At 34.6% G+C, this 27,947-nt stretch overlaps 1 protein-coding gene across 1 annotated transcript; it reads right to left on the bottom strand.

Moving 5' to 3' along the window:
- Positions 1–16,686: 16,686 nt before the first annotated feature.
- LOC113295646 lies at positions 16,687–20,751 on the bottom strand. The gene is made up of 6 exons (XM_026543977.1): positions 20,253–20,751; positions 20,092–20,153; positions 18,780–19,989; positions 18,429–18,719; positions 17,766–17,936; positions 16,687–17,108 (listed from the first exon to the last, which is right to left on the bottom strand). The coding sequence occupies exons 1-6, from the start codon at positions 20,749–20,751 to the stop codon at positions 16,687–16,689; spliced, it is 2,655 nt and encodes an 884-aa protein (XP_026399762.1).
- Positions 20,752–27,947: the final 7,196 nt, after the last annotated feature.

The following is a 27,947-nucleotide window of genomic DNA, read 5'->3' on the forward strand; positions in this document are numbered from 1 at the left end:
AGAAATTAGAGCCCATATATCCTCCATTGTAGGGGTTCTACTAATCTCATCGTTATCTATGCTAGAAACTGCATCACCCTGAATACAAATTTGTGGAAGATTCGTCAGTTGCTCTTCAGAAAATAGATTCTTGAAGTGTTGGATTAGTTCCCGAGATATTTCATCATGATTTGAAGTCCAGGTTTGATCATTCTTTAGCAGATGGCTAATTGTATTCTTCTTTCGTCTTTGCTGAACAGAAAGATGAAAATGTCTGGTGTTTCTATATCCACACTTAGCCCATTGTTGTTTCATTCTCTGATCCCAATATGTAGCTTCCATGATGAGATATTCATTTTACTCTGCAGTCACCAACTTTTCTCTTTGAATATTTGAGGCAGAAGGACGCCAAGATTGGATTCTTAATAACTTTGCTTTCAAAATTACAATTTTATGTTTGATGCATCCAATTCTTTGCCTACTCCATTCACTTAGAAAAGAACCCAGTTTTCTCAGCTTGGATTGAATTTCTTCTTCTTCGTCTTGCGACCAGCACTCAACAACCTTTGTAAGGAATTCTGGATGTTCCAGCCAATGAGCCTCAAATTTGTAATTTGGAGGAGCTCTTGATATGTTCCTGCAGGTATTTAACAGAATCGGCGCATGATCACTAGCAATTCTTGGAAGGTGTAGCACTGCTGCATTATGAAATCCAATACATCATTCAGGGTATTTTTTTTGAGACCCTTCTTTAAAAGAATTTGTACATATAGTAAATATAGGACCCCATGACTAATAAACCATCTCCAGCAGTATAGAGGTTTGACCCTTAGAAAACCATATGTGATGAAATCTTAATCTTTTAATTGTTTTTTTAATTAATTATTAAAAATAAAAAATATGACATGGAGGTCATTCCGAAGGTCAAGATAAGACTTTCTTCAAAACCTTCAAAATTAGTATTTCATCCCTCCTGTGTTTATAGGACCTTCTGCTAGAGATGCATTTAATTAAAATGAAGGTCTAAAATCCTATGTGTCACTGAAAAATAAATCTTCCACCTTGTCTTGGAGATGCTCTTAGGGAGTGTCCATGGTTCCGGAACCGGTTTCTAGTGTTTAGCTCCGGGCTGGTCCCAATTCCTCTCTGTGTCATTTGGGTTTTGGTCCTTATGGAAGAAACCTCATATAGGGGATTCAAACGAGTGATTCTCCCAAATAACATAGGGATGGTGTATAGTGGGTCCCGCCTGTTCTCTCACTCCGGTATATTCCACGGTAAACTTATCATTTTCGCCTCCAAACAACAACAATCCAACAATAAATTGAAGATGTGGAGAGCAGTGACGGTAACCAACTGCCCAACAACAAATTGATCATCTCCAACAAACCAATGAAGAATTCTAAGAACAAATCGGTGCACAATTTCAAACTCCTAAACAACACCGTATGGTTTATGTTTAGGTATAATTCGATAAACCCACCTTTTTATTCTTCTTTTTTGTGTTTGAAATGGATTAGATTGATTGAAATCAGGGGGAGAATTAGGATTCCAGAACCATTTATGGTTAGGAATTCTTAATTTTCTAACTGTAAACTCATTATTTGAAGTTGTTATTGTTAGGAAATTAAAAACTCCTAATCGTAAATCAAAGAAATTTTTTGATTTGCATGTGTTGTTACGGTTAGGTTTGTAACCGTAAATGGATATACAGATTGGTTCGTTTTTTTAAGAATTAACCGTAAAAAATCTTGGCTTACATCATTTTTTCCAAGTTCTTTCACGTCTAGGTTTGAGTTTATCGAAGTTTAAATTATGGCTCAAGTGCTTTTATAGTATGGTTCGTGTTTATCAAAATAGCTGTAATTTTTTTTACGATAGGGTTTTCTGTTTCAAAAACTTATAATTATACTTTTCAATTTGTTCGTGTATAACTTTTGAAAATCCAAACCTAAATCAACCAATTTAATTGCTTGTATGTTGTAGGCATCCTAATAAGGCAAAACCCAAGAACAATGAAGGCAATAACTTAACATCGATTGATCGCACGCCTGATACTCGCCATGATAATCATTATGGAGCATAAAATAAGGGGTCCCACAAGAATGATAAGAAGAAGAAGAAGGTTGTGCGGAGGAAAGACCAGGTACACTTGTGATTAAAGAAACACCTCAAGATGAAAAATAATGTGTTTAAATACATGAAAGTAATCCATATTTTGAACAGAACAATCCGATCTTAGGGTGAGACCAGGTGTACTTGTGATTAGGGAAGCAACTCAAGAGGAAGAATATGATAATGATAAAGAGTTTGAAAATGAAGAAATTGTGTCGAAGGAAAAATAATTTAAATTGTTGTTGCTTCACCTCAAGATCTAGTGAAGGAAAAGAAGTCGAGGAAGAAACCTTCACCGAAAGGCAAGTATATTCCTAAAGGCAACAAAAAGTTGTTTCCTAACAAGAAAAATGGTTGACATTGGGGTGAGGCTCCACATAGGTCTATAATCTTATTTGGTTATACACATTCCCGGGCGGCCAAAGTCTGTGAGAGCAAGGTAATAATCTAGAAACTTTAATTTATAACTTATTTAGTAAGATTTTGTTTAGCTTTAATTTATAACTTATTTGGTTTGATTTAGTTTATCAAATATATATATATATTCTTTATAGGATCATAAACTTGTAGGCAAAAATCTGAAACATCAAAAGGGCAAAACATTGACCACTAGCTGAAAAATGTGCTTTCGTGCGTGCTTTAGTAATGAATGTAGGGTTAGCGCCTGTAATTCCCCATTCTCGTGTGGAGTATGATAGTGTCATTCTCACTTCCTTCAGGGAACATCCAAACATGCCGAATTTTACTGAAAAAGATCAAATATTGGCTCGAAACTGATACGTTTCATTTCCCCTTCAACAAGATGACAATAACACTAGACAATTTCAAACAAATTCTGGACCTAGAAGTTGAAGGAAAAGCTATGTTAAAAGGTTTGAACAATAATATGGCTTCGAGTTATCTTTATATCCTTGCCAAAGACACGCTCGGGTGGGAGAGTCACAAAATCAAACAAAATTTCGGATGGTTAGTGGAGATAGATCATGAAAAATAAGAAACTGGGTATATCTATCACACAAAAAAAATATTGTAGTATAATTTGAGGACCTGATAGACACATTTTTGTGTCTACGTTGTCCTTAATTCCCTGTATTGTTGGTACTCGATTTTTGTACTAATATTGTGTTTTTATGTATTTTTAGGAAATAAACATTTTCGGAAAAATTGGCTCGAAAAAGGCAACCCGGAGGACATGTACTATTCGGACTCGCAGTTTTGGATAATGGGCATCCATTTACTAAGGGGCACACTAGCTGATATTCGCACCACTAGCTGTTGCTTAAGGGATGACCTTCTTCTTCATTTCAAATTATGTTTTTGGCGGGGAACTTATGCAGCTTAACAGGCAGATTAGGGTTTGGATTGGGGAGGAGATTCAAGGAGACTTAATGGCTGAAACTTCATGGGAAGACTTTATTTAGCTTAACAGTCGTGGTAGGGTCGTTGGAATTGATCCAGTTTGGCTGGTTGATTGTATGGAGAGTTAGGGGACGAAAAAGGGTGAGAAATAGAGTTGCAGAGCTTGTCTCTGCTGCTGCCATTGAAGGAGAGAACGAAGAACATAAGACCCTAAAGAACTGTCGTTCATCTACAGTGACAACGACACAACACTGGAGGGTCGTAGTGCTACAGTGACAGTCACATTTATCATTTATCGTTCTCTGTAACAGTTTGGTTTGTAACAATTATATTTGTTACAAACACGATTTTAATCATTTTCTCTCATTTTCATCATTTGTAAACACCTTTTTGAGCAATAAATTATCCTTTGAGCGTGTCTACAATATGAGGAGCTAAAACCCAACATTGGGACAACTGAGGAAGCTGGATTTCACCATTGGGGTAACTTAATTGATTGTTTATTTACTATTTGCTTTGATTTTTAATGAATTATGATTTCTATTAATTACTCGTGACTTTGTTTGATGGAGCATGCTTAGTTCTAGGTAATTTTGATGCGCCATGCTTATGACCTACGCGTAACATTTTATGAAATCTACTTTGGCAAAGAATAGAGTTGGTATTTCCTTTGTGTTGAGCTATAAATGTCTACGATTAATTTCTGAACCCCATGAACATGAAAAATAATGAAATCTTGAGTCCCAATAAATTCTTCATCCCGTGACATTTTTTTATATATATTTTTCTTTTATTTTAATTTATTAATTCCTAAAATCAATCTCACCAAGTCCGAGTGATCGACAACTCTATTTACCACTATAAAAAATTCAATCAATTTTTGGCGCCGCCGACGCGGACTTGTATATAGATTTGTTTTTATTTTTTTTTCTTTTTGTTCTTTTTTATGCGTTTTGGTATTTCTTGTTTGCTTTCAGATTTGGAGCTGATCTAAAGAAAAAGAGAGAAAGTGCTGAAAAGAAAAACGAAGCTAAAGAAGGAAACAAAGAAGGAATCCAAAAGGAGTGAAGAAGAAGATTTTGTATATTATTTTATTTTATTTTATTTTTTTAGAAACTATAATTAAGGTTTTTATTTTTGTAATATTTTATTTTTGGACATTTTTTTTCTTTACTTTCGGACATTGAACATTGGACTTTATTTTTAAAACCCTAAGGAAGGGTTGGTTTAAATATAAACTGCACAGGGAAGGACGACAGTTACGATACTGTCTCGGCCCCTCGGGTTCGTACACTGACATTGGAGTCGGTGGCCCGAGTCGACCTCAACGGTTCATCCCCCGTCTGGAATGGGAGGTAAGAATTCTAAACACCCGCGAATCCCTTGTCAGCGGGTTTACTGGATGATTTTGTATGCATATATGTTGAGGACCTGAAATCGGATTTAATTTTCTAGTAAAGGGCAAGGCCTGGCCAAATCAAGATAAGGACTCGGATTTCATCACGGTTTCCTTCTTTCCCGCCTTAGGAACACGTAACCTACGCGAACCTAAGCTTAAAATACTGACTAGAACGAGACCAGTAGGGTAACGAGCTTAATAGGAAAGTCATTCGAAAAATATTGGTTACTCTTTTAAGCATACTTCGAAGTCCATGATGGTTTATGTGAGTTGAATGCGTGACTGCGCCGCCTTGTAATGTCGGTGAGGCCTTAGGTATCAAAGCTCCACTGAGCTTCCCTCGCCTCAATTCAACTTACTTTAACTCGGATCGATTCCAGAAAGGTTTGCTCCGATTATAACGAATTCCTTTTCGAAAGAATAGAAGATGGTCTAGAAACAATCTAAGGGAGCCATCATGCTTTTTGTTTGCTAGATAAAATAGGCTTGTTGTGATCGAGTCAGCCTTGTTTGTGCTTGTGTAGAATTCCCTTGTAGTTAGGATGTCAAACTGGTATTATAATAGCCATCACAATAAATACGAATATCCAACTGAACAATATGGACATCACTCTTTTTATGACCATAGTGTGAATAGTGGTTGGGAACGCCAACCTTTCGAAGGTTATGGGTCATACCATGGTGAGCCCAATTACTATCCACACGTGCATCGGTCATTCGAGCAAGAAAATTATAGTAATAGTTCTTCGTCTCTAGAGGATACAATAAAACTTTTGAAAAGTAGTCCTTTTTATGATCCTTCTGTTCCTATTCCTTCTCTAGAAGAGTCCCTCAGGGGTTTAGCTGAGTCGACACAAAAGTTAGCTGAATCGACATGTAAGTTAGCTGAGGTGAATAACGTAGTTATGGACGAAAGGACTGCAACAACGACTGAATCTTTAGAAGATATCCTCAATAAATTAATTCAAAACTTAGATCCAACACTAAGGAAACTTTCTTTGGAGGAGACCCTTGAGAGGATAACTGAGTCGACATGTAGACTTGAGTTAGAGACGAGCGAAAGTATTGCTCGAAATAACTTGAATTTCCAATATAGTGTATCCAATAATACCTTTGAGAATGAAGATAGTTATTCACATAATCAAGATGACGAGGATAAAATTGGTAACACTACTTGTTTAGATGAGGTCCAACCATTTTCATGTTATTATAATGATGATTATGATGAGGATAGTGTTGATGAAGAATTTGAAATAAGTAGGCATAGTGATCAGGAATTTGTTACTCCAATTGAACTTAATAATGATAATATTTCTTGTTCAAATCCAAATAATTTTAATAATTATTCACCTATTCAAAAGGATGAGGATTTGACTAGAGATACTCCCGTTTTAGACGATGTAGTATTTCCTTATGATTACGAAGCCAACGATAGTTTAGAGGAACGAGTTGATTTTGAGAATATTGTTTTAGAGTTTAGCGATTTAGAAACATTAGTCTCAGACGAAGAAAATGAACTCATAGAGCTTTTAAATATGGGTGAGGATGCATCACCTGAGTATAATCTACATGAAGCAATTGACCATTTTCAGGATTCCGATGATCTAGAAATTAGGGAGATTGTAGCTAGTCTATCTAGAGACACCCGAAACTCTAAGTTTGGGGGTGATTATCATTCTCCTTGTGCCTTACCTTTAGCTCTTATAGAGATCCCTCACTTGGGACTTGATATATGTGCCTCAACCATTGTGCCAGATTACCTTCATACTAGCTCTCCCGAACCTAATAATGTCCAGGAAGAAGTTCAGTTGTTAGAAACCCATCCTCTGGTTGATGTGGTTTACCCAGGCTATGATACCCAGATTGATTTTGTTTTCCCACCAAAAACTTTTATTCCAATTGTGGGAACGTTTGAATTTAAGATGTGTCGGTTATTGAGTTTTGAGACTAAACCTAATTACTTTAAGAGATTAGGGTCGACACATTTGTTTAAGGAAGACCACCATGTTCATTATGGTCAGATGTGTAAGTCAAATTTGATTGACTTAGAGGATCCCAAGTTATTCAGGTTACTTTTATGTGCTTCTAAATTCTTAGTTGAGTATTTCCAGACTCTACAACCTGACCTTCAGGATCCTTCCTTTGAGGAAGTCCATCCAATGAAAACCTTTTATCTAGACCCTTTTATAGAGCCTGAACCTGAACCACAACTAGAAATTGTTGTTTTAAAGTTAAATAAGGGTATGTTCGGTATCTTCATGGTCTGTTGCGATTTTCTCTTCTTTTGGGTAACACTTTTTGATTCAGATGACCCGCAATTATTCCGGATGCTGCTATATGATTCTTCGTGGTGACTAATCCTTTCTTATTCTGGCTGAAGACTTTAAACTTAGCACTTCTTGGGAGGTAACCCAATATTCATGCGACACGGTAATATCTTTCCTTATATCTTTTGCTTCAAGTGGTAACAGTTTCTCCTTGTTCATGCTTTTAATTTTATCTTTAGAACATTGAGGAAAATGTTAGATTTAAGTTTGGGGGACGGTATGGGAGAAACTTTTTAGTTGCATTAAATAAACTCCAGAGCCTAGAAATTTATGCTTATTAAGGATGGCACTAACCAATCTAAGTGGATGGAAGCATCTTGGTTATAAGAGTTGAGGAACCAATCTGATTATATGGAAACATCTAAAGAGTCTATTCATAAAAGCACAGAGCTCAGGTGTTAGAAAAAAAAGAAAACATGGTAGTTTCGACATATCCTCGTGATGGAAACATCGAAAGAATCCTGATCACTTCTATTTTTTTCTTTTTACCATTACTAGGGTGAAATGGAGTGACTGAGATTTTAAAAAAAAAATTGAGTCCAGACCACCAGACCAACCTAAATAAATACAATAAAGTCGACCACTGGTACCCTTGTATATGCCAGCTGAGTTGACCTAGAGTTAGGATTATTGACCACTAGTCCCCTTGTATATGTCAGTGTGTTGATATTAGTCCATACCAGTATCTCATTCCATTAGGATAGGTTCACCTTAGTCAACATCATCTACGTTTTTCTCTACATCCATCTTTTTAATCTATCCATGTGATTGGTTGACTCCGGTTTATGATGTACAGAAACTATCTGAGTAGAGCTCTGTCACTTTATATGAACTTTAGTATGCTTGAGTGCAAAGTCGTGTACAGCAATTGGAATTTCGCATCAGGGTACTTCCTCCAATAGTCAATGATTGTATGCCAACCAAGGAGATTCTTTAGTGCCTTCCAAGGTTCTGCGTAGATAGCTAGGGTCTAGAGTAAAGGTTTTGTGGGTACACCTCTGGTAAACCCTCCCGAGACTATAACTCGGTCACTGGGGCCACCTAGTGAGTTTGAATTTTCTTTTCCAGAATAAATTTGCTCGAGGACTAGCAAATAATAAGTTTGGGGGTATTTGATAGGCACATTTTTGTGTCTACGTTGTCCTTAATTCCCTATATTGTTGGTACTCGATTTTTGTACTGATATTGTGTGTTTTATGTATTTTTAGGAAATAAACATTTTCGGAAAAATTGTCTCGAAAAAGTGTTAAAGGCAAACCGGAGGACATGTACTATTCGGACTCGCATTTTTGGCTAAGGGGCACACTAGCTGGTATTCGCACCACCAGCTGTTAGTTAAGGGATGACCTTTTTCTTCATTTCAAATTATGTTTTTGACGGGGAACTTATGCAGCTTAACAGGAAGATTAGGGTTCGGATTGTGGAGGAGATTCAAGGAGACTTAATGGCTGAAACTTCATGGGAAGACTTTATTTAGTTTAACAGTCATGGTAGGGTCGTTGGAATTGATCCAGTTTGGCTGGTTGATTGTATGGAGAGTTAGGGGACGAAAAAGGGTGAGAAATAGAGTTGCAGAGCTTGTCTCTGCTGCTGCCATTGAAGGAGAGAACGAAGAACATAAGACCCTAAAGAACTGGCATTCATCTACAGTGAAAACGACACAACACTGGAGGGTCGTAGTGCTATCGTTCTCTGTAACAGTTTGGCTTGTAACAATTATATTTGTTACAAACCCGGTTTTAATCATTTTCTCCCATTTTCATCATTTGTAAACACCTTTTTGAGCAATAAATTATCCTTTGAGTGTGTCTACAATATGAGGAGCTAAAACCCAACAGTGGGACAACGGAGGAAGATGGATTTCACCATTGGGGTAACTTAATTGATTGTTTATTACTACTTGCTTTGATTTTTAATGAATTATGATTTCTATTAATTACTCGTGACTTTGTTTGATGGAGCATGCTTAGTTCTAGGTAATTTTGATGCGCCATGCTTATGACCTACGCGTAACATTTTATGAAATATACTTTGGAAAAGAATAGAGTTAGTATTTCCTTTGTGTTGAGCTATAAATGTCTACAATTAATTTCTGAACCCCATGAACATGAAAAATAGTGAAATCGTGAGTCCCAATAAATTCTTCATCCTTTGACATTTTTTTGTATATATTTTTCTTTTGTTTTAATTTATTAATTATTAAAATCAATCTCATCAAGTCCGAGTGAACGACAACTCTATTTACCACTATAAAAAATTCTATCAGGACCAAGTATGGAGGAACGGCCAAGAAGGACTGGAAGGACAGGTGATAGAAGAAACATGAGCTAGGCGTATAACCACACGTACTTGTTATAATCCCCTGGTACCATATCTGATAAGTTGAGAAATATGTTAATGTTTATTATCTACAATGGTTAAAGGATCTCGAGAAGAACAAGAAGAATTCATGGGGAACTGCCACCCTCTTTTATGTACTTGAGAGCCTTAGAAAAGCGGAGCTACTAAAATTTCCGAGAATGTTGGTCTTCTTCAGGTAATTTATATGGTTATTTTAATGTTTGTTATATTTTTTCATGTTCATTTTAGTGCATTCTCTTATATATAATTTATATTTTCACAGTCATGGGTATATGACCACTTCTCGAGCCTGGGACCTTCTACACCTTTCGAAGAGGAAGTTAATGGTCCCACGGGAAAAACGTTCCCTTCCATGGTACTCACCAAAAACACAAAGAAGATAAAATAGTTGATTTGAGTCAGAAAACGGGTGGTTTCACTATCGATGATGTGACTTTTGAGCCTCTACAAAGATGAAGACGATGATCGTGTGTTACAAATTTGGTAGTCTACAATGGGCCTTTGTTTCATCCAATATGGTTCATGATGACCAATCCTCGTTTACCTCTCCACAAAATTAGTTATGTCCAATAAAAAGTTACCAGGGAACCTTATAATAGTGTAATGGTGGCTATATGACAAATGGCCCCAATCGTATTAAACTACGAGTGCGTGTCGAATATCGATGCTTGGAAGAACCTCCATCAACAACAATACCAACCCCAAAATTCAAAGAACAAACTGATACACAATTCCAAACTCCTGAACAGTACCGTATGGTTTATGTTTATGTATGATTCGACAAACCCACATTTTTATTCTTTCTTCTTTTGTATTTGAAATGGATTAGATTGATTGAAATCAGGAGAAAATTAAGGTTGCAGAACCATTTACGGTTAGCGATTCTTAATTTTCTAACCGTAAACTCATTCTTTGAAGTTATTACTGTTAGGAAATTAAAAACTCCTAACCGTAAATCAAAGATAATTTTGATTTGCATGTGTTATTATAGTTAGGTTTTTAACCGCAAATAGATTTACGGATTTGTCGTTTGTTTAAAAACTAACCGTAAAAAATCATGTCTTCAAGTTCTTTCACGTCTAGGTTTGAGTTATTATACCAAAGCGTAAAAAATCGTGGAAGTTTAAATTTTTTTCCCATAGGAAATCTTGAGATTTGGGACCAGAAATTATATTCACATAAGAGATAAGTTTCACGAAAACATGATTTGCAATTGTAATAGCAACATATAAAAACTCTATAATCTAGATCAAAACTCACAACAGAATAAAATTGAAGATTTGATGTAAAATAAACGTGAGAATTAGAGGAGTTTTTTTAGAAATTTTAGTTTCACCCATATTTTCCACAATAATATTGTATAGTCAGATTTCCCGAAAGTTATTTCGGATTTCTCTATGACAATAATCTTGTTAGAACATCGCTGGTCAAACTCACGAGATTTGGTATGTCAAGCTTGTTGTCAATTTTGGTTGATCAAAACTATATGTCTTGATTTATAGTCTATTAAAATCAATCTCTGACTAGAAATAGAGCATGAAAGTTGGGTATAAGAATTCACTCATCGAACTTGAAGATTGAAGACAACGTCAGCGTAAACTTTATTAACATAAGGTGTGTGAAGACTCGCTATCTTGTTTACTCATATTATCTACGTACCATTCTATTTACTAAGACAAGTCTTATGACTTGAATATGATGATGAACATTACAAAAAAAGAATGCAAGCAATTAGGAATAGTCAAGCTAGTTCTTAAAGTTCACGAACTTGAACTTATAAAAATAAAGACTTCATTGTTAAATCTCAATTAACTCGTATACAAGAACTGAGTTTCTCAGTTTGCAGATCAATCGATTTTGATAAAGTCCTTGTATCCTATTTAATTCAATAGTACACAAACTAATTCATGCAGATTGTGAACTAGATGATTTTGAACGTTTCTTGTATACCTTTTATTTTCAAGTACACAAACTGTTTTAGGCAGTTCGAAAACTTGTCAATCTAAAAGGCTCCTAAGTTATGAGAAAACTTTTTAATTCAAAAACTTTTTTCACAGTTCACGAACTGATTTGGTCTCTTGATTAAGCTTGTCGGTTTCAGGACTACTTAAACGTGGCTCTCTGGAAAACCACTTGGTGCATTACGTATACTTACGGTTGCACACAACTTCTTTGATATTCAAGGCAAACTTCTCATGCTTAAATGAACAATCTATCTGGATAAGTTTAGCTTACTTGGTTACAAAGAAATTCGTAAACATGGAAACTAGTTCACGAACCTAGGTTATTTTGTAAGCTACCAAGCCTTGCTCATCAATATAAATAGAGGACTCTGTGCACACTAAAATCTCAATCCCGACACTTATGTGTCCTAGTTGCGGCTAGAGTCGTCCTCTAAAATTCTAGGTTTCCTTTGGTGAAACTATATTAGTCTACGACTTTGAATGACTTCACTAGCGGATTTGTGAAGCCCGGTCACCCGATAATTCTTATTACCCGGATATTATTCTTATTGATCGTTATAGTAAACGAATTGTAAATCAGGAACAAGATAGAAAGAAATCACAAAGTACTCTTTCTCTCAGACTTTGTGATTCTACGAGATAGATGTTTAAATCACTTTTTGTTTAGTTTGTCTAGATTACACTTATGAGGTAGAATTTATTATGCATCTCTATAAGTTTTGAAGAGAATAAGTTCATTATAATCTTGAGTTTGCTTGATATGTTTTTTGCTTGACGATCCCTCATAAGCATATAGATTTCCATACCTTGGTCGAATATATTTCTGAAGAAAATCAAATAGGGTTATTATTAGGAACATAATAGTCATAAAAGTCTTCACCTAGGTTGAAGCAACTCAAAAGCCTATAAAGGACGTAATCTAGGGGAATCGTGTTGCTAGGGTCTTGTGAGATCCAAGAGACGTAAAGGAGCACAATTGAAGCTAATTTCTATAGTCGATTCAATCTCAACGATAGTCCAATATGAAGTCTGATGATATGCTAGTATCTGTAGTGTCTTAATACAATATGGTGTTCAAGTTCTGTACTAGATCCTGGGTTTTTTCTGCTTTGCAGTTTTCCTTGTTAACAAAATTTCTAGTGTCTTATAATATTTATTTTCCGCATTATATTGTTTATTTTTATAATAAAAATATCACAAGTAGTACGATAAATAACCTAGACAGTTTTTAAGCCTAAAAGACTATATAGAACCTACATGATTCATTCTTGAAAAATCGCATCTTGAATGGAAGATAACAAGACTTGTTCTTGTTGTAATTCAGTTCTATAACAGTTTGGGTACATACCATGGTATCACTTGGATATTGATTTTTGAGATTCCCCAAGTTAAATTTGTCTTCATATCAGGTATTGGATCTTTACTGCTGATATGTGCCACTGATTTTGACAAGTTTGTTCATACAACTTTTTGAATAAAATTTTAGTACCCCCTCTTTTTCAATTCGTATCAAAGCATGCAAACACTGAAAGGCGTAACAGACTGTGTTTGTAACAATCTTAAATATATGGACATAAGTTTTATCTCCATTAATGTACCACCATCCTTTGATAGCACAAATTACTTGTAGTGGAAAATATGTATTCATTCCTTCTTACAAGCCCGTAATTTCGCTTAATGGGTGGATGTTGTCAAAGGATACACTTGTCCAATAATTATTGTTGAGAATGTAGCCTCTTCCAAGGATATTAGTGAATAAGATTGTTGATGGTGGATTGTTCACAAAGGGTAAAACAGTCATTTACGGTGAATTTTCAGACTAGCGGTAAAATGGTAATTTTATAATCTAGGGGCAAAAAGGTCATTTTATGATTTAACGTGAAAAGTCATATTCATTTATTTTGCCCAATTTTTTGACAACACACAAGATGTTATAAATTTTGCCTTAATGGAACAAGCATGATATCTCGATTCCTATTGGTCGAGACTAATCCTAGCTAAGCAAGGAATCAAGCCATCTCTTGCCAGGTTAGTACAAAACCTTAATTAGGATTGAAATTGATGAAATTAAGAACTAGGGTTAAATCGTGTGTCTGACTATGTCAGTCACGAAAGGGTTCTGGTCGTGCTACTTGGCCGACCAATTTGACAGGCTTCATGCCTCCTGTGATCGACCAATCAAGTCTCACAATATATAACTACCTGTCATCCCTCTTCCTAATCGACCAATCAGGTCGTCTATAGCTTACCTGACAAGCTCTCAATGGCCGGTCAATCTGAAAAGCCTTGCGCCTCTCATGACCGACCAATTAGGTCTCACAAAGCTCAATGTCGATCCTCTTCTATTCCAACCAGTCAGAACACTCGAAGCTTACCTGACAATCTCTCAATGGACGACCAATCATATCTCCTCAACCTGGACGGATAGTTATGAGCAATTGATAAATAATTTAGGTTATTGAGAAGGCAATTGAAGATTTGAAGACAAAAATATATTTTCTTATTAGTTTTCGTATCTTGTGAATTTGTGTATACATATTGATCAGATAGGATCCGACTTAGATTAGATTTATCCAATCAGAAAGTCGTATAGATCGACAACTATCATTTGGTAGTATTTTTCAATATCCAAATCTGATAGTTGTGATTACTGATTTAGATTGATCTTACCCGACAAAGGAGTTTATTAGATTAAATTGAAGAGCCTTTGTCGACTACTCAACATATTTTTTATTCCAAAGATAATTGAAGTGGTTACCAAACAGATTTGTCCCTTTACTGTTTGGAATACGATCTGAAGAAGTTCGGTACATAAAGACTTTACTGGGTAAAGCAATTTGAGATAGTTATTTCTGTCTTGAGATTCACGTGCGTGACCAAAAGGTCGAAGACGCAGGGATATTGAGGAGACTAAGTAACCAGGGGTTGTTTACTTGGTCTCAACTATACGAAGTTGGCTTTTGTTCTTTGTATTGCGGCTTAATTCTGAGAGCATTCAAAACTGGACTAGGTCGAAGGGTTTTTCTGCATTTGCAGTTTCCTCGTTAAGTAAATAATACTATTGTGCGTTAATCTGAATTACTTGACATTGATCCTATAGTCAATCTGTTTCATTACCGTAACAATTTTCAAGTAAATATCTTGTTGTCGTATTGTCTCGACTTCATCCATATACAATCACACAAGGTATAAGACTTACAGGTTGATATTAAATGATTGCGGTGTATTTGGGTACCCTCGTCTTTTCAATAACAAAGGACTAAAATTGTTTCAGTAACCAACTCACTTATCAATCTTCCAAATTACGATTTTGATCAGAGATAAAGTAGAGTTAAAAGATCTTCCGTTTATACAACATAAAATTCTTTAGTCATAGATCAAACCAAGGTCAATGATTATTGAAATAATTTATCTCAATGAACAAGCTTTATCCAAGCAACATTACAAAAAGAAGCAACTAAACAGTTTTTTCGATCTTTACAACAAGTCTTAAGTCTATTAGTCCTCAATAATCAATCATCAATCTTTAAAGTAACTTCTGCACAAACAAATTAATTCCTACTGAAAAGGTGACGATACCAATTACATTACCAACTTTTTCATTCGGCAACCTGTATGGACAAACCCTAATACAATTGCAAGTAGACCGACTTAATGATCCTTGAACAATATGTATATAAAATTTATATCTCTTTCTCTTCACAATCAAAAAGTCAAGACAATAAGGTCCATGGACCTGATTGTATATAAGAGTACTTCGACGATCCCAAAACTCAATATCCAAGACCAATCTAGTTGTATCTAAATAATTAAATCTGAATCCTTTCAAGTATAAAACTTGTTATCTATCTTTCAAGATACGAATTCTACAAGAAAGAGTCTCATAATTGATCATAATTAAGATGGATTTATTTGCAAGAACTGATAAAACAATATAACACATAAAGGGAAACACACAAGATACCATAAGTTTTGTTAACGAGGAAAACTGCAACTGCAGAAAAATCTTGGGACCTCGTCCATATTTGAACATCGAACTGTATTAAGCCGATATCAACACTAGCCTACAATCAGACTTCAGACTGGAATGTAGGTGAGACCAAATTCACCCACCAAGAAATTCAGCTGCAATCGTGCTCCTTACGTCTCTTGAACCTCGCAGACCTCCATGTAATTGATTCCCTTAGATAACGTCCTTTACAGCATAAGAGTTGCTTCAGCCTAAGTGAAAACTTTTGATTCCAATCTGCTTCTAACAGATAAACTTATTTGATTTCTATTTAGATCGATAAATCAAGGCTTGGAAATATGTTTGCAACAGACAAAGCTAGCAAGCCTCACAAAACTGGAATACTTACACTCAGTTAACTGAGAAGCCTGGATTATTAACCACTTCTCAAGAACAATCTTAAACTGATCAATAAATAAGAGTTTTATATATCCATCTTGAGGAATCAAAAATTATGAGACGAAGGGAACTTTGCGATTTTTCTCTATCTCGTTCCTGAAAGAGGTTACTAAACCTCGATAACAAAATGAACAAGATCAAGATAAACGAACTATCAAGGTTAAGATAGTCAGTCCTGGCTTCACGAATCCCTAAGTGAAGTCTTCGTAAACCTAATTATGTTTCTCATCAAAGAAAGACAACGATCATCAAAATAATTTATCTTAGCAAAAAAAAACTTTATCCAACCAACCGTGTAAAGAGAAATAACAAGACAAGTTTTCTGATTTGTACAACAAATTTAAGTATGTCAAGATAAACTGCTTGTTTGGGTCCGAGAGAACCAAATGTGCAAGAAGAATCACAAAGATCAGAAACCATAAAAATAAAAGTCTTCAAGTTTTCAATCTTGAAAGTAACCATGACAAAAACTACTTGATTCATATTAATGATCAACACACACAAAACAGAGTCTGTTAAGGTTGACTGATTAAAAGTTCTATTTACATATCTTGAATTGCTAGATCTGTAATAGTCAATTATCAAACAAACTTGAGTGGTTTTATATCAAATGAGAAGTTAAAGTAAACAAGTTTGATCTATCTTTTTTTTTCTTTTCTTTTTCTGAATCACACTTTATTAATTTGTAAAAAGGATGATTTGAAAGATTACAAGGAATAAATTGATACTAAGAAGAAAAAAAAGCCAAATACATAGGCTTTTTACTAGACAAACTCAACAGATTCTATAATATTCCACATTTGGTTGCTCTACTCTTGCTAGAAAATTAGGTCTTCCATAATAGACTTGTCTTTTCCCTGCTGCCAATCTAGCACCTTTCTTTGCTGCTGTGTCAGTTGCAAAGTTTGTTTCCCTGTAACTGTGTAAGAATATGATAGACTGAATGTGTCTAATTTCCTTCTGCCATCTCATTTTCACAAACCAGGGCATCTTGTTGTTTTCAAATTTAGTTATGACTGTTTTGGAATCTGAATTTAGGATTACATTATGCACCTTCCATTCAACAGCCAACTCCACTGCACTTATGATTGCATACACTTCTGCTATGTAATTTGTAGTAATACCAATTCCACCAGTTATCACTCCCAATACCTGACTCAAATGATCTCTAATCACTACACCAAAACCAGCAAGTCCTGGGTTCCCAATAGAAACACCATCACAACAGAAAATGATAAAATCAGGACAAGGTAGACTCCAGAAACAAGTTTTAATACTTTGAAATTTGATTTTTCTTGGCTCAAGTTTAAAGTACAGGATTACCTGATTATCAATGTCAGAATCCCACTTTTTGCTTCTTATTCTGAGGCTTCATTCATAAATTGTTTTCTTGATTCTTGCCTTAAAGCTTTGAATATTTGGTTTTATCTGTTCTCACCACAGCTTATTTTTTTGGAACCAAAGTTCTTTTAGAATTGCACAGGCTGCTATGATCCAACATTCTTTAATGAAAGGGCTTTTATTTTTTGCACTACTCCACACATCTTCAAAGGATTTTGGATTTGCAAAGTTTAATATAGAGCATATCTAATGCCAAATTTGCTTACTAAATTTACAGTCCGATAACAGATGATGCATATTGTTTTGTTCTTCTTCACAAATGCAACACCTATAAGCTAATTCAAAACCCCTTTTTACCATTACAGAATCATCCACATACACTCCCTGGATGATTTTCCATATGTTGCTTGCTATAGAAGGATGTAAAAATGAATTCCAAATCTTTTTGTAGCATTGTAAAGGTTGTTCTTTGTTTCTTGTTAAATTGATTGCAGAAGCAGTTGTAAAGTTACCTTTAATTTCTCCTTTCCATATTAGAATATCATCACCAACACCAATTGCAGGTAGATTGTAATGTGCAAGAATTTGATTTAGCTCCTCAGGTAAATTCCATTTTCCTTCAACAATTAAGTCTGAGACTTTTAGATTGATATGCTCCTTAACATACTCTGTGAATCCAACCTCTTCAATTATAAGAATATTGCTTAACCATGAATCAAACCAGAAAGATATCTTTTGTCCATATACAAGACATCACCTTATGTTTTCCATCAAGTGATTCCAATCCCATTTCAGACCTGGCCAAATAGATGAAAGTAGCCAGTTGCTCTTCCATTGATGATGTTTGTTTTGAAATTTAGCCTTGATAAATAGGGCCCACTCAACTTCTGAATTTATTATCCTCCATAGAATCTTCATGAGTAAGCTCTATTGAGAACTTCCAATCTTTGTAAGCCAAGACCCCCTTCACTGTAAGGAGAACACACCTTCTTCCATGAAAGAGTCTTATATTTTCTAAGGTCACCATCTCCAGACCACAGGAAATTTCTGATAATTTTTTTCACATATTTTGATCACTGATTTTGGCCATTTATAAATTGACATGTTGTAAATTGGAACACTACAAAAAACTGACTTAATCAGCACAAGTCTATCATTGAAAGCAAGCATTTTGCCTTTCCAGCTAGCCAACTTCTTTTGCATTATCTCCACTATGGGCCAAACAGTTGCAATTTTAATTCTGCCAGAATGTAAGATGACTCCCAAATATTTGTCAAGCAAGCTACTCACTTCCATTTGCATCATTTCTTTAATTTGCATCATTCTTGCTGTGGTTGTTCCATCCACAAAAGGTTTGCTTTTTCTCCTGTCAATTACTTGGCCTGAACTGTCTTGATATTCTTCTAATAGTTTCAACAGATTTTGAATACTCTTCTTTGCTCCACTGCAGAAGATAAAAACATCATCTGCAAAAAACATATGAGTGAGATGGATTCAATTTCTTATTACCATTGGACTTATCTTACCCTCCATCACCAACTTTGTAATATTTCTACTAAGAACATCCTCCATCAAAACAAAAAGAATTGGAGATATAGGGTCTCCTTGTCTCAATCCTCTACCCACTGAAAAGAAATCATTTGGTCCTCCATTTATCATGACTGAAATTCTTGCAGACTCAAAAAGAATGCCTAGCCATTCACACCATGTATCTGAGAATCCATACTTCTTTAGAACTTGAAAAAGAAATTTCCAGCTCACAGAATCATAAGCCTGAGCTATATCCAGTTTGAGACCAATATTGCCATTTCTTATTTTCTTTTTCATTTCATTGACCATTTCAGAAGCTAAAATAATTTGATCTTGTATGTTTCTTCCTTTGATGTATGATGCTTGTTGAGGAGAAATTAGCTTATGCATGAGAATTGACATTCTTGATGTAATGATTTTGGTGAAGATTTTGAAACTTACATTGCTTAGACCAATTGGCCTATATTGCTGAGGAGATCTTGCACCTTCTACTTTTGGGAGCAGCACAAAAAAATTAGAGTTTAATCCTTTTGGAATAAATATTTTTTTCCAGCAAAATTGAACTGCATTGACCACATCATCTTGAATTATCTTCCAACATGCCCTGTAAAAACTACCTGAAAATCCATCTGGACCTGGAGAGCTATCTGGATCCATTTCAAATATAGTTTGTTTAATTTCTTCCATAGCTGGGACAACATCCAACATAGCTTGATCTTCTGTTGTGATTATTTTTGGAATTACTTCAAGCAATGTTTCTGAAATATTTACTTCTTTGAACTTGAATCTTTCTTCAAAAAATTTAACAAGCTCTTCTGTTATTTTACCTTGATCTATAATGATTTCATTGTTGCTATTCTCCAATTCATAGATTGAGTTTCTTGCTTGCCTTACTTTAAGCTTGGTATGAAAAAAATTGGTATTTGCTGACCCTTCTTTAACCCATTTGGTTCTAGCTTTAAGTTTAAGCATTGTACTTAACTGCACTTCTTTTGTATTCAACTTATTTTCAGCTTTTACTAAGTTGTCTAATAACTCCTCATTAAGTGGATTGTCATCAGATAACTTCATTGCTTCTTGAACTTCTTTTGTAGCTTCCTTGATTTGTTCATTTAGATTTACAAACACTTTCCAGTTCCATTCCACCAACCCTTTTTTTAACTTTTTAAGTTTGCTTTGGAACACAAAAGTTGGATCCCCTTCTACCTTTTCAGACCAACACTTAGTAACAACTTCCATAAAGTTAGGATGATCAATCCAAATTTTTTGAAACTATTGTGGGACATTTTTTGGTTTAGGACAGCTTACACAACCATCTAAAAGTGGAGAATGATCAGAAGCTATTCTCAAACCAACTTTATAATTCCAACCTGCATGCTTTTGAATCCACAAATTGTTAATTACTGCCCTGTCAAGATTGCATAAAATTAATTTAGCACCATGTTGACAGTTAGACCAACTATATTAACACAAAGATTTTGAAGCTTGTTGTAATTCACATTTGTCCAGACAATTATTGAATTCAAGCATATTTCTTGTATTAGGAGCTCTCCCTCCAAAGTTTTCTTCTGCAGTTAGGAATGCATTAAAATCACCAATAGCCAGCCAAGGAAGATTGAACCTACTTATTACCTCCATTTCAGTCCATAAATTTCTTCTTTGCACAACACCAACATGAGCATGAACTCCATATACCAGATTGCCTCCAATGTTGACAGTGATCATTAGAGTAGACATTGAAACCACAGTTGGTGTAGGAAGATTCTTGTTCCAAAATAACCAAATGTTTCCTTTCTTATTGAAAAGTGAATTGTGAATTACCATGTTCTGCATTCCAGATAAATTCAACTTATTGCAAAATGCTGCATTGCAATTTATTTTAGGTTCTGCTATAAAAACTACTGAAGGTTGAAATTGATTTATCAAAGACCTTAATTTCTCTTGAGCCCTAGGTCTTCTCAGGCCCATGAGGTTCCAAAAAATACTCTCGTTGTAAGGACTGGAGATCCCTAGTACCTCATTTTCCTTGATTCTTCCTGAAATTATATTTGTTGTTTACTTGCTGAGATTTTACTTTAGTTGGAGCTTCTTTTTGTTGCATTTCTGAAGTTGGCTTTGTGCCAGAAGTTGAAGGTTTTTGAATTATTTTTGACCAAGTTGTTGTTGGAATCCTTTCCTCTGAGATTGACCCATCTTTTCCATTAATAAAATTGATCACATTCTTCTCAACTGCATTATCCTCAACTATTTTTTGTTTTATTACTGGAGGTAAATTTCCACTCTATTCACTTATATTGATCTATACTTCTTCCTCAATCACAAAATTGAGAGTCTCAAATCTACCAGAAGATAGATTAACATATGCATTTGGTTGTTGGGGAATTAAAATATGTTGACTGATTTTTGGTACTGGAGTATAAAAAATATCAAATTTGACTTGTTCTTGTTGAGCTTCTGTTCTAGGTGAGGGATTACCATTTGAGTTTTTTTCTTTGACCTGTTCTTGTTGAGCTTATGCTCTGGGTGATGGATTACCATTTGAGTTTTTTCCTTTATCCTTTTTCTGCTCAGGAGAAATTGGTTTGAGATTAGTTGTTGCAGCTCCATGATTTTCTTGGCTTCTACCTGATTCTACTTCATTTGATACCTTAACTCTACATTCAGCTTGTAAATGACCAACAATCTTACAATGGTGACAGAATTTTGGTAACTTTGTTAGAAGTACATTTTGCATAAAACCTCCAAACTTGGTTTTGATCCAAAGTTTATTTGGATTTTTCTTTGCTAAATCAATTTTTATAAGTACTCTTGCATATAAACCATTTTCGAAATTTAAAGTAGCTTTATCTAACTTTACTGGTTCTCCCAAAGCTGAACTGATTTTGAATAGAGTCTGCTCATCCCAATACTCTAAACTCAGTCCAGGATAATGAACCCAAACCATTGCAGAAGAAGTTCTATGTAATTCTGGACGAAAATCTGGTATCCAATTGCGAATCCATAAAGTTTGATTGTATACTTCGCATAACCCAGCTTTGATATAACTCTGATCTCTTTCATTATCAAGTTTAATTGTAAAGAATCGTTTTCCCAATGGAATATTCTTACATTGACCTATCAATTTCCACTGAGATTTCAAGTTTGAAACTGCATCTGCAAATCTTAGACGAAGCAAGTCGAGACGTCCAATCAACGAAAATTTCCACCCAGCACACCTCTCTTCAGTTCCATTAATAAGATCTATAGAAGGACTTTACTTTACTACATTATCTAGATCCACAAAGGGAGAATTCACTTCTGAATTTGGGTTCATCTCAGAATTTTGAGATTTCTCCATTAAAATTGAAAGAAAAAAATAGAAAGAACTAAATTATTAAACGAAAACTAAAATAACAATACGATTTAGTTTCCTAATAACGGTAATACTAAAAGTTATTAAACGAAAGCAACGGAAGAGATTTCACCAAATTAAATTACTTTTCTCCATCAACGAGTTGGATTCTCACGCATTCAATCAAATAGTGTGTTCAAGGAATGAGTTTGTAAGAATAAAAGTTTAACTATTTATAGTGTTATAACCACAAGTTGTTTGGAAAATAAGGTATAATCAATTTTGAAAATTCAGAAAGATATGCAAAAAATATTATTTCCATAATTGATACCAATTGTATTCCAATCAAAAATCCAAAATCACTCATAATTGACAACTAATATTAGCTAGCGTACTGACATATACTTTATTAATATACTCCCTCCGTCCTAAATTATTAGTCCGCTTTGACTAAGTCAAAAATTAAGAAGACCGGAGAAGTTTACTAAACTACCCCTATTAAATGCTATGTTATTTCTAAAATTAAAAGGAGTATACCGAGTATGTAAAAAAACTACATTGGTAATTATACTATTTATAAAAATATTTAAATTGAAGATAAAAATAAAAATCTTTATGGATTGATTTAGTAGATTTGTTTCCTATTGAGGAAGATATCATTTAATATCTAGATTGGTGATATTTAAAATAATTTAATAATTGTAAAAGTTTGAAGGATATATTTGAGAGTTTGACTAAAAAATATGACTATAAACAGAAGCTGGACAGTATTTTAGGACAGACAAAACTAGAATAGAGGACAAAAATTTTAGGACGGAGGGAGTAGTAACTATAGATATGGAAACCTCTGGGATATGGTAAGCATATATATTTCGATATCTAAAAAGATATTGAAAACCGGTTTCAGGATCTTGCCTTGAGTATCAAAGGAAAATACTTGAACATTAAGATATATGATCAGTTTATCACATGTTCAAATCACTATGTCAACATCTTGTGAACATTCCAAGTTCAATCCGTTTACATCTCGTTGTTTTTCAGAAACCCAAAAATAACCAACATGTTGAAAATATAGAAACAAATTTCACTTAGTCAGGACAAATCCTGACTTGGGATCGACCTTGGGATAGATACTTACCAGGATCGGTCTCGAATCCACTTTCAACTACGAAATTTTTTTTCACGAGTCTATTAATATGTTTATGAAATTACTTTCAAACATAATTCCAAGGTTTGAGTTCATCCGAAAGCTTAATACACTAAATAGTAACGAATTACCAACCAGTGTAATGTTGATTCACGAAATCCATAGGTAAGCTATACTTCGTAACTCCATATAGTCAAGTTATATAAAGCAACTAGTGTATCATTCCTAGGTACTTTGATCATACTATAATGACCAAGTCACCAATATCAAAGACAAGTTAACAAATTTTACTTTGTATACTATGTTTTTAATAAATACTGACTTGAAAGAACAATAATAGAAACATAACAAGTCAAGTATGTTGTTACTAACCTCGAACTGGAGGATGATGTGTTCGTTGATACCGATACGTCTCCAGCTTTTCCATGAGTAACAAGAGCAAGTCTCAACATTTCCATATTCCTAGTCCAAACCGTTGAAGTTGACTCTAACAACTAAATCAAGTAGCTTTGAGTTTTGGAACTAAATTTAACAACCAAAAAATTGGCATTATCAACGCTTGATGTGTTCAACCAAGCAATGCTCTAACAAAGTGGAAGGTCTTATAAGCAACAAAATAAAACTATAAGCTTTATGCATTGATTTTGTAAAGAAAAACCAAATAAAAATTCAAATCCTCTTGTACTAAATATTTGTTGGATCATTTATTTTGGCACATGAGATAATCAATAATCGTTTTCTCGTATAACTATTAATTGGACATTTTGATTTTCGGTTAAAATTATTAATAGTGGTATAAAAATCAGTTGCAAAAGAAAGAAAGAAAAAGTTGTATTCAGTTATAAATCTAACTTGTGAAGTGTAGGTTTGTATTTAGCTCAAATAAGGGTTATATTTAGCCATTATGTTTTTATTTATCTCACAAGCAAGGCACTCCAAAAGTTTGAGTTCTGTTAATAATAAGAGGGAACAATTTGATCAAATTTTGGTCGATGATCAGTCAAGTTTTAACAATACGAAAAGTAAGAAACATTTTTAAAATACCAACCCGACCCTCCCTAACCTAATCGGCAGACACTATCCTGCCTCCGAGAACTCTCTCTTCTATGAAATAAAAAAACCCTAGAGAATTAGCAAAGCCAACAACTATTAACTAGTCTTTTTTCAGTCCTAAATTCGATCAATTTGATGTGTGCACAAGCATAGAAACCATACTATAATTATCAAAACAGATCGACTGTATATATACTAAAGTAAATAAGTAATACATCAAGGCTTGGCATAGATATGGTAGATTCGATTTTGTAGTTGTATATATTGGTGTTCATCAATCATCATTATTATTAGAGCTTTTCCAATGGTGAATGTGGATATTTCATATGTGGCATTACTTCTAAGACATCCTTTGAGTATAAAATCCTAAATATTAGGAAAAATAAAATTTTATCTCCAACCCATAAAGTTTTCTATTAACTTTTTACTTAATTGTAGGCATATAATTGGTTAAAATCCTTTCCATTTTTATTTTTCAATGATTTTATTAATAAAAGTGTGACTAGGATGGGAAGACATCCTCTAAAACTAGAGGTTCATCCATTTTTTGCCACATCATTTTCACATCAATGGGTTGGAGATGATTTTTTATAAATATGGTCGTGCATCCTATGTGGATTAAGACTTTTTCTTCACACACATTCCGTTGGAGAGGCTCTTAGAGCGGATCATAAATAATTAGTAATTTCAACATACCACGATAAGATGCAACTATGGTCGGCTTGTTTAGTGCTTACAAAACTGAGAAATTTGAAGCATTTTGAGGGGTTAAGGCCAGTTTAGATTTGACCATCAAAAATGGGTTAATTTTGAATTTGATGTTCACGGGAAGAAGACGTGATTTGTGATTTTTCGTTCCTATTTAAGTGTTTGTTTGGTTAGTAAATTTAATCACGAGGACATCAGGTCAAGCACTATGGGAGAGGGCATCACTTCCCTATCCCTCAAATAAAGGAAAAGGATATAGGTGAGAAGGTAACCTCACTATGGTGCCTTTTTATCCCCTACATGACACGGAAACTCAGTTTCCGTGTGAATAGTGCCAAACGGAAACTGAGTATCCATTTTTTTCTTACCCAACTTTTATTTTTACGTTGGAATATTTGTATAGTTAAAGAAGATAATTTAGAGTAAAAAAATGGGATATAATAGGTAAAAAGGAGACATAATAGGTAAAAAATGAGTTTTAGTAAAAAAAAAAATAGTGAAAAAGGAAAATTTTAGGGCACAACTAGGAAAACCAGAAACGGATACTCTTTTTCCGTGGAAAAAGTCACGGATACTCAGTATCCGTAAAGTAGAGTTTTACACGGAAACTCATTTCCCTTCCCTACAAGCGTGATCAAATCTGATCCACTTTGAGTAATAGGGAAGCGGTAGGGAATAGGGATATGAGAGATCATAGTGGATGGATTTTTTGGTTTTTCCCTACATATGAGGGATATGGAAGGAAAATAAGGCATCATGGTGCTTGGCCTCAAAGACACATTTTCAAAGAGTCAACCCCTCCTTATGAAGCGTAATTCCCTCCGTATAAAGTGTAATTTCTTCTTCACAATCGTTCCCTCTTCAAATCCATTTTTCCCCTCCTATTACCAGGACTCAAAAGTTTTAACCTTTTCTTTACACCGATTTAAACATCCACATCAACAAGATGTGGCTATACATTTATCAAAAAGATATACTACATAATCTGGTAGAAATTGAGTGGCTATAACATATTTAGTCAAGGCACTCTGACTTTTCTTTTTCAAGGGCTATTGTCCTGGACTTGGAAATTTCATTCATATGAAAAGAAAATTTTCAAAGTATGTGAGCACACTAATCGCATAGTTGGACCATTTCTTGGGAGGCAAATGATATACTAAGTTACCAACTCACGATAGGTGGAACATTAATGCCATCATGTGACCTACCATATCGGCTATATGGGAATTGAACAACATTTTCTTTAGGAATTTAACACGATTTATGAGCCATACCAATTTAGTCAGACGAGTGGGCCTAAAACTCATGAATTGTTGGCCTTCAGCTACGGCAATAAACAACATTTTATATCACATTGTTTTAACTTTGCCTCCATTTCTGGTGTTCGATCTTTCGGCCATATTGATACGTTAAAGAGATTGTTTGATGCATAATTTGTACATGAAAGAATTCTATCTTTTTGAAACAGAGGGAATAAGCACCAGCCGAAAAAAAACTTAGGACATTGACGTGAAGAGTTCATAAGTCTATTATCAAGCAGGATACTTGTCCCAAGACAAACAACTACTTGTTCAAATGGGGAGATCTGGGAATATAAGCACTTGTTCAAATGTGAAGACTGGAGAATATAAGCGAAATACTTGTTGTAAAGTCAACAATGACGTCTTCATAAGATTGTTTCCCTTTTGAATTGTTAATTTTATCTTAATTCAAATTTTGAAATAGTCATCTGAATCCGGAAGGGGAGGAGTACTTATTGCAACGTCATCAATGACGTGTTCAAATGCAAAGAAGATTGTTTATCTCAAAATAATAAATCTCATGGAAATATTCATGATTGCTAAAGGCTGTTAACGCATTTGCTAGTGGGGGATACCAATTCATATATGACAAAATAATCTCAGCCGTTGAATTTCGGATTGGTACCCGTCCCTAATAAAAGTGATATCAACCTTTAGCAATCGTGGAAATATTAGGTATGTCAATCTTGATTCTTGTCCCATCAAAAAAAAAATTTGATTCTTGACAACCTATAAGAGGGAGGTACGGATGATACACATGAACAGGTCACTGAGCAGAGTTTGTTAATTAATATGTTTAAATAATACTAGTAGGATATATTGAGGAAGGATCCCCTCACACTTTTATTATCACACTATCTCACACGTTGGGCATCATTTTTGCGAATAAAAACCAAACCGTAACGGATTTGAAGCTAATATTTTGGGGATATGTTCCTCTTACCAAGTTCTACATGCCTACCAAAAATGAATGCATTACGAGACATATAACACCACCATCTACTACTTTGAAAATGAGCCGTTGAAAATCAACGGATTTCTGGTCGTCGAAATTAAGACCGGTAAATTGTGAGGTTTTATATTTCGGAATGTGCTCATTTTTTGTAGGTATGTAGAACTTGGTAAGAGGAACATATCCCCAAAATATTAGCTGTAAACCCGCTACGATTTGATTTTTATTCGTAAAAATGATACCCAATGTGTGAGATAGTGTGATAATAAAAGTGCGAGGGGATCCCTCCACATATTGGAGCAAAAAGTCAGCTAAAAATTATAGAAATATTAGGTTGCTGATCCAAACTCAACGGATTTGTTTTCATGTCACTTTTAATGGGCACCACGAATTCTATATCTTTACATCATCAAACAAAGAAACTTGATAGTTTGGATAAGCTCCTGGTAAGAAGATTTTCCTGATCAAACCTATTAGGATTAACCGCTTTCTTTGTCTATCTTGGCCTAATTATTAATAATAATAATAATATGAAACGTGCATAGACAAACATGCTTATAAGAATATCATTTTACTGCTATCCCGGATGATAAGATAATTTACATTCGCCATCAAAACACAAATTCTTTCTTTTTGTCCCCAGACAATCAGTCATCCTCCAAACCCTAATTA

Source organism: Papaver somniferum, chromosome 7 (genome assembly GCF_003573695.1).
Source record: "Papaver somniferum cultivar HN1 chromosome 7, ASM357369v1, whole genome shotgun sequence".
Classification (NCBI taxonomy): domain Eukaryota; kingdom Viridiplantae; phylum Streptophyta; class Magnoliopsida; order Ranunculales; family Papaveraceae; genus Papaver; species Papaver somniferum.

Coding starts and splice junctions, on each gene's coding strand:
- LOC113295646 (XM_026543977.1), bottom strand. CDS start 20,751: ATGGGCCTGAGAAGACCTAGGGCTCAAGAGAAATTAAGGTCTTTGATA. Junction 20,154..20,252: donor ACAAGCTTCAAAATCTTTGT/GTTAATATAGTT, acceptor AAAAGCATGCAG/GTTGGAATTATAAAGTTGGT. Junction 17,937..18,428: donor GAAGTTGGCTAGCTGGAAAG/GCAAAATGCTTG, acceptor TTATAATTGAAG/AGGTTGGATTCACAGAGTAT.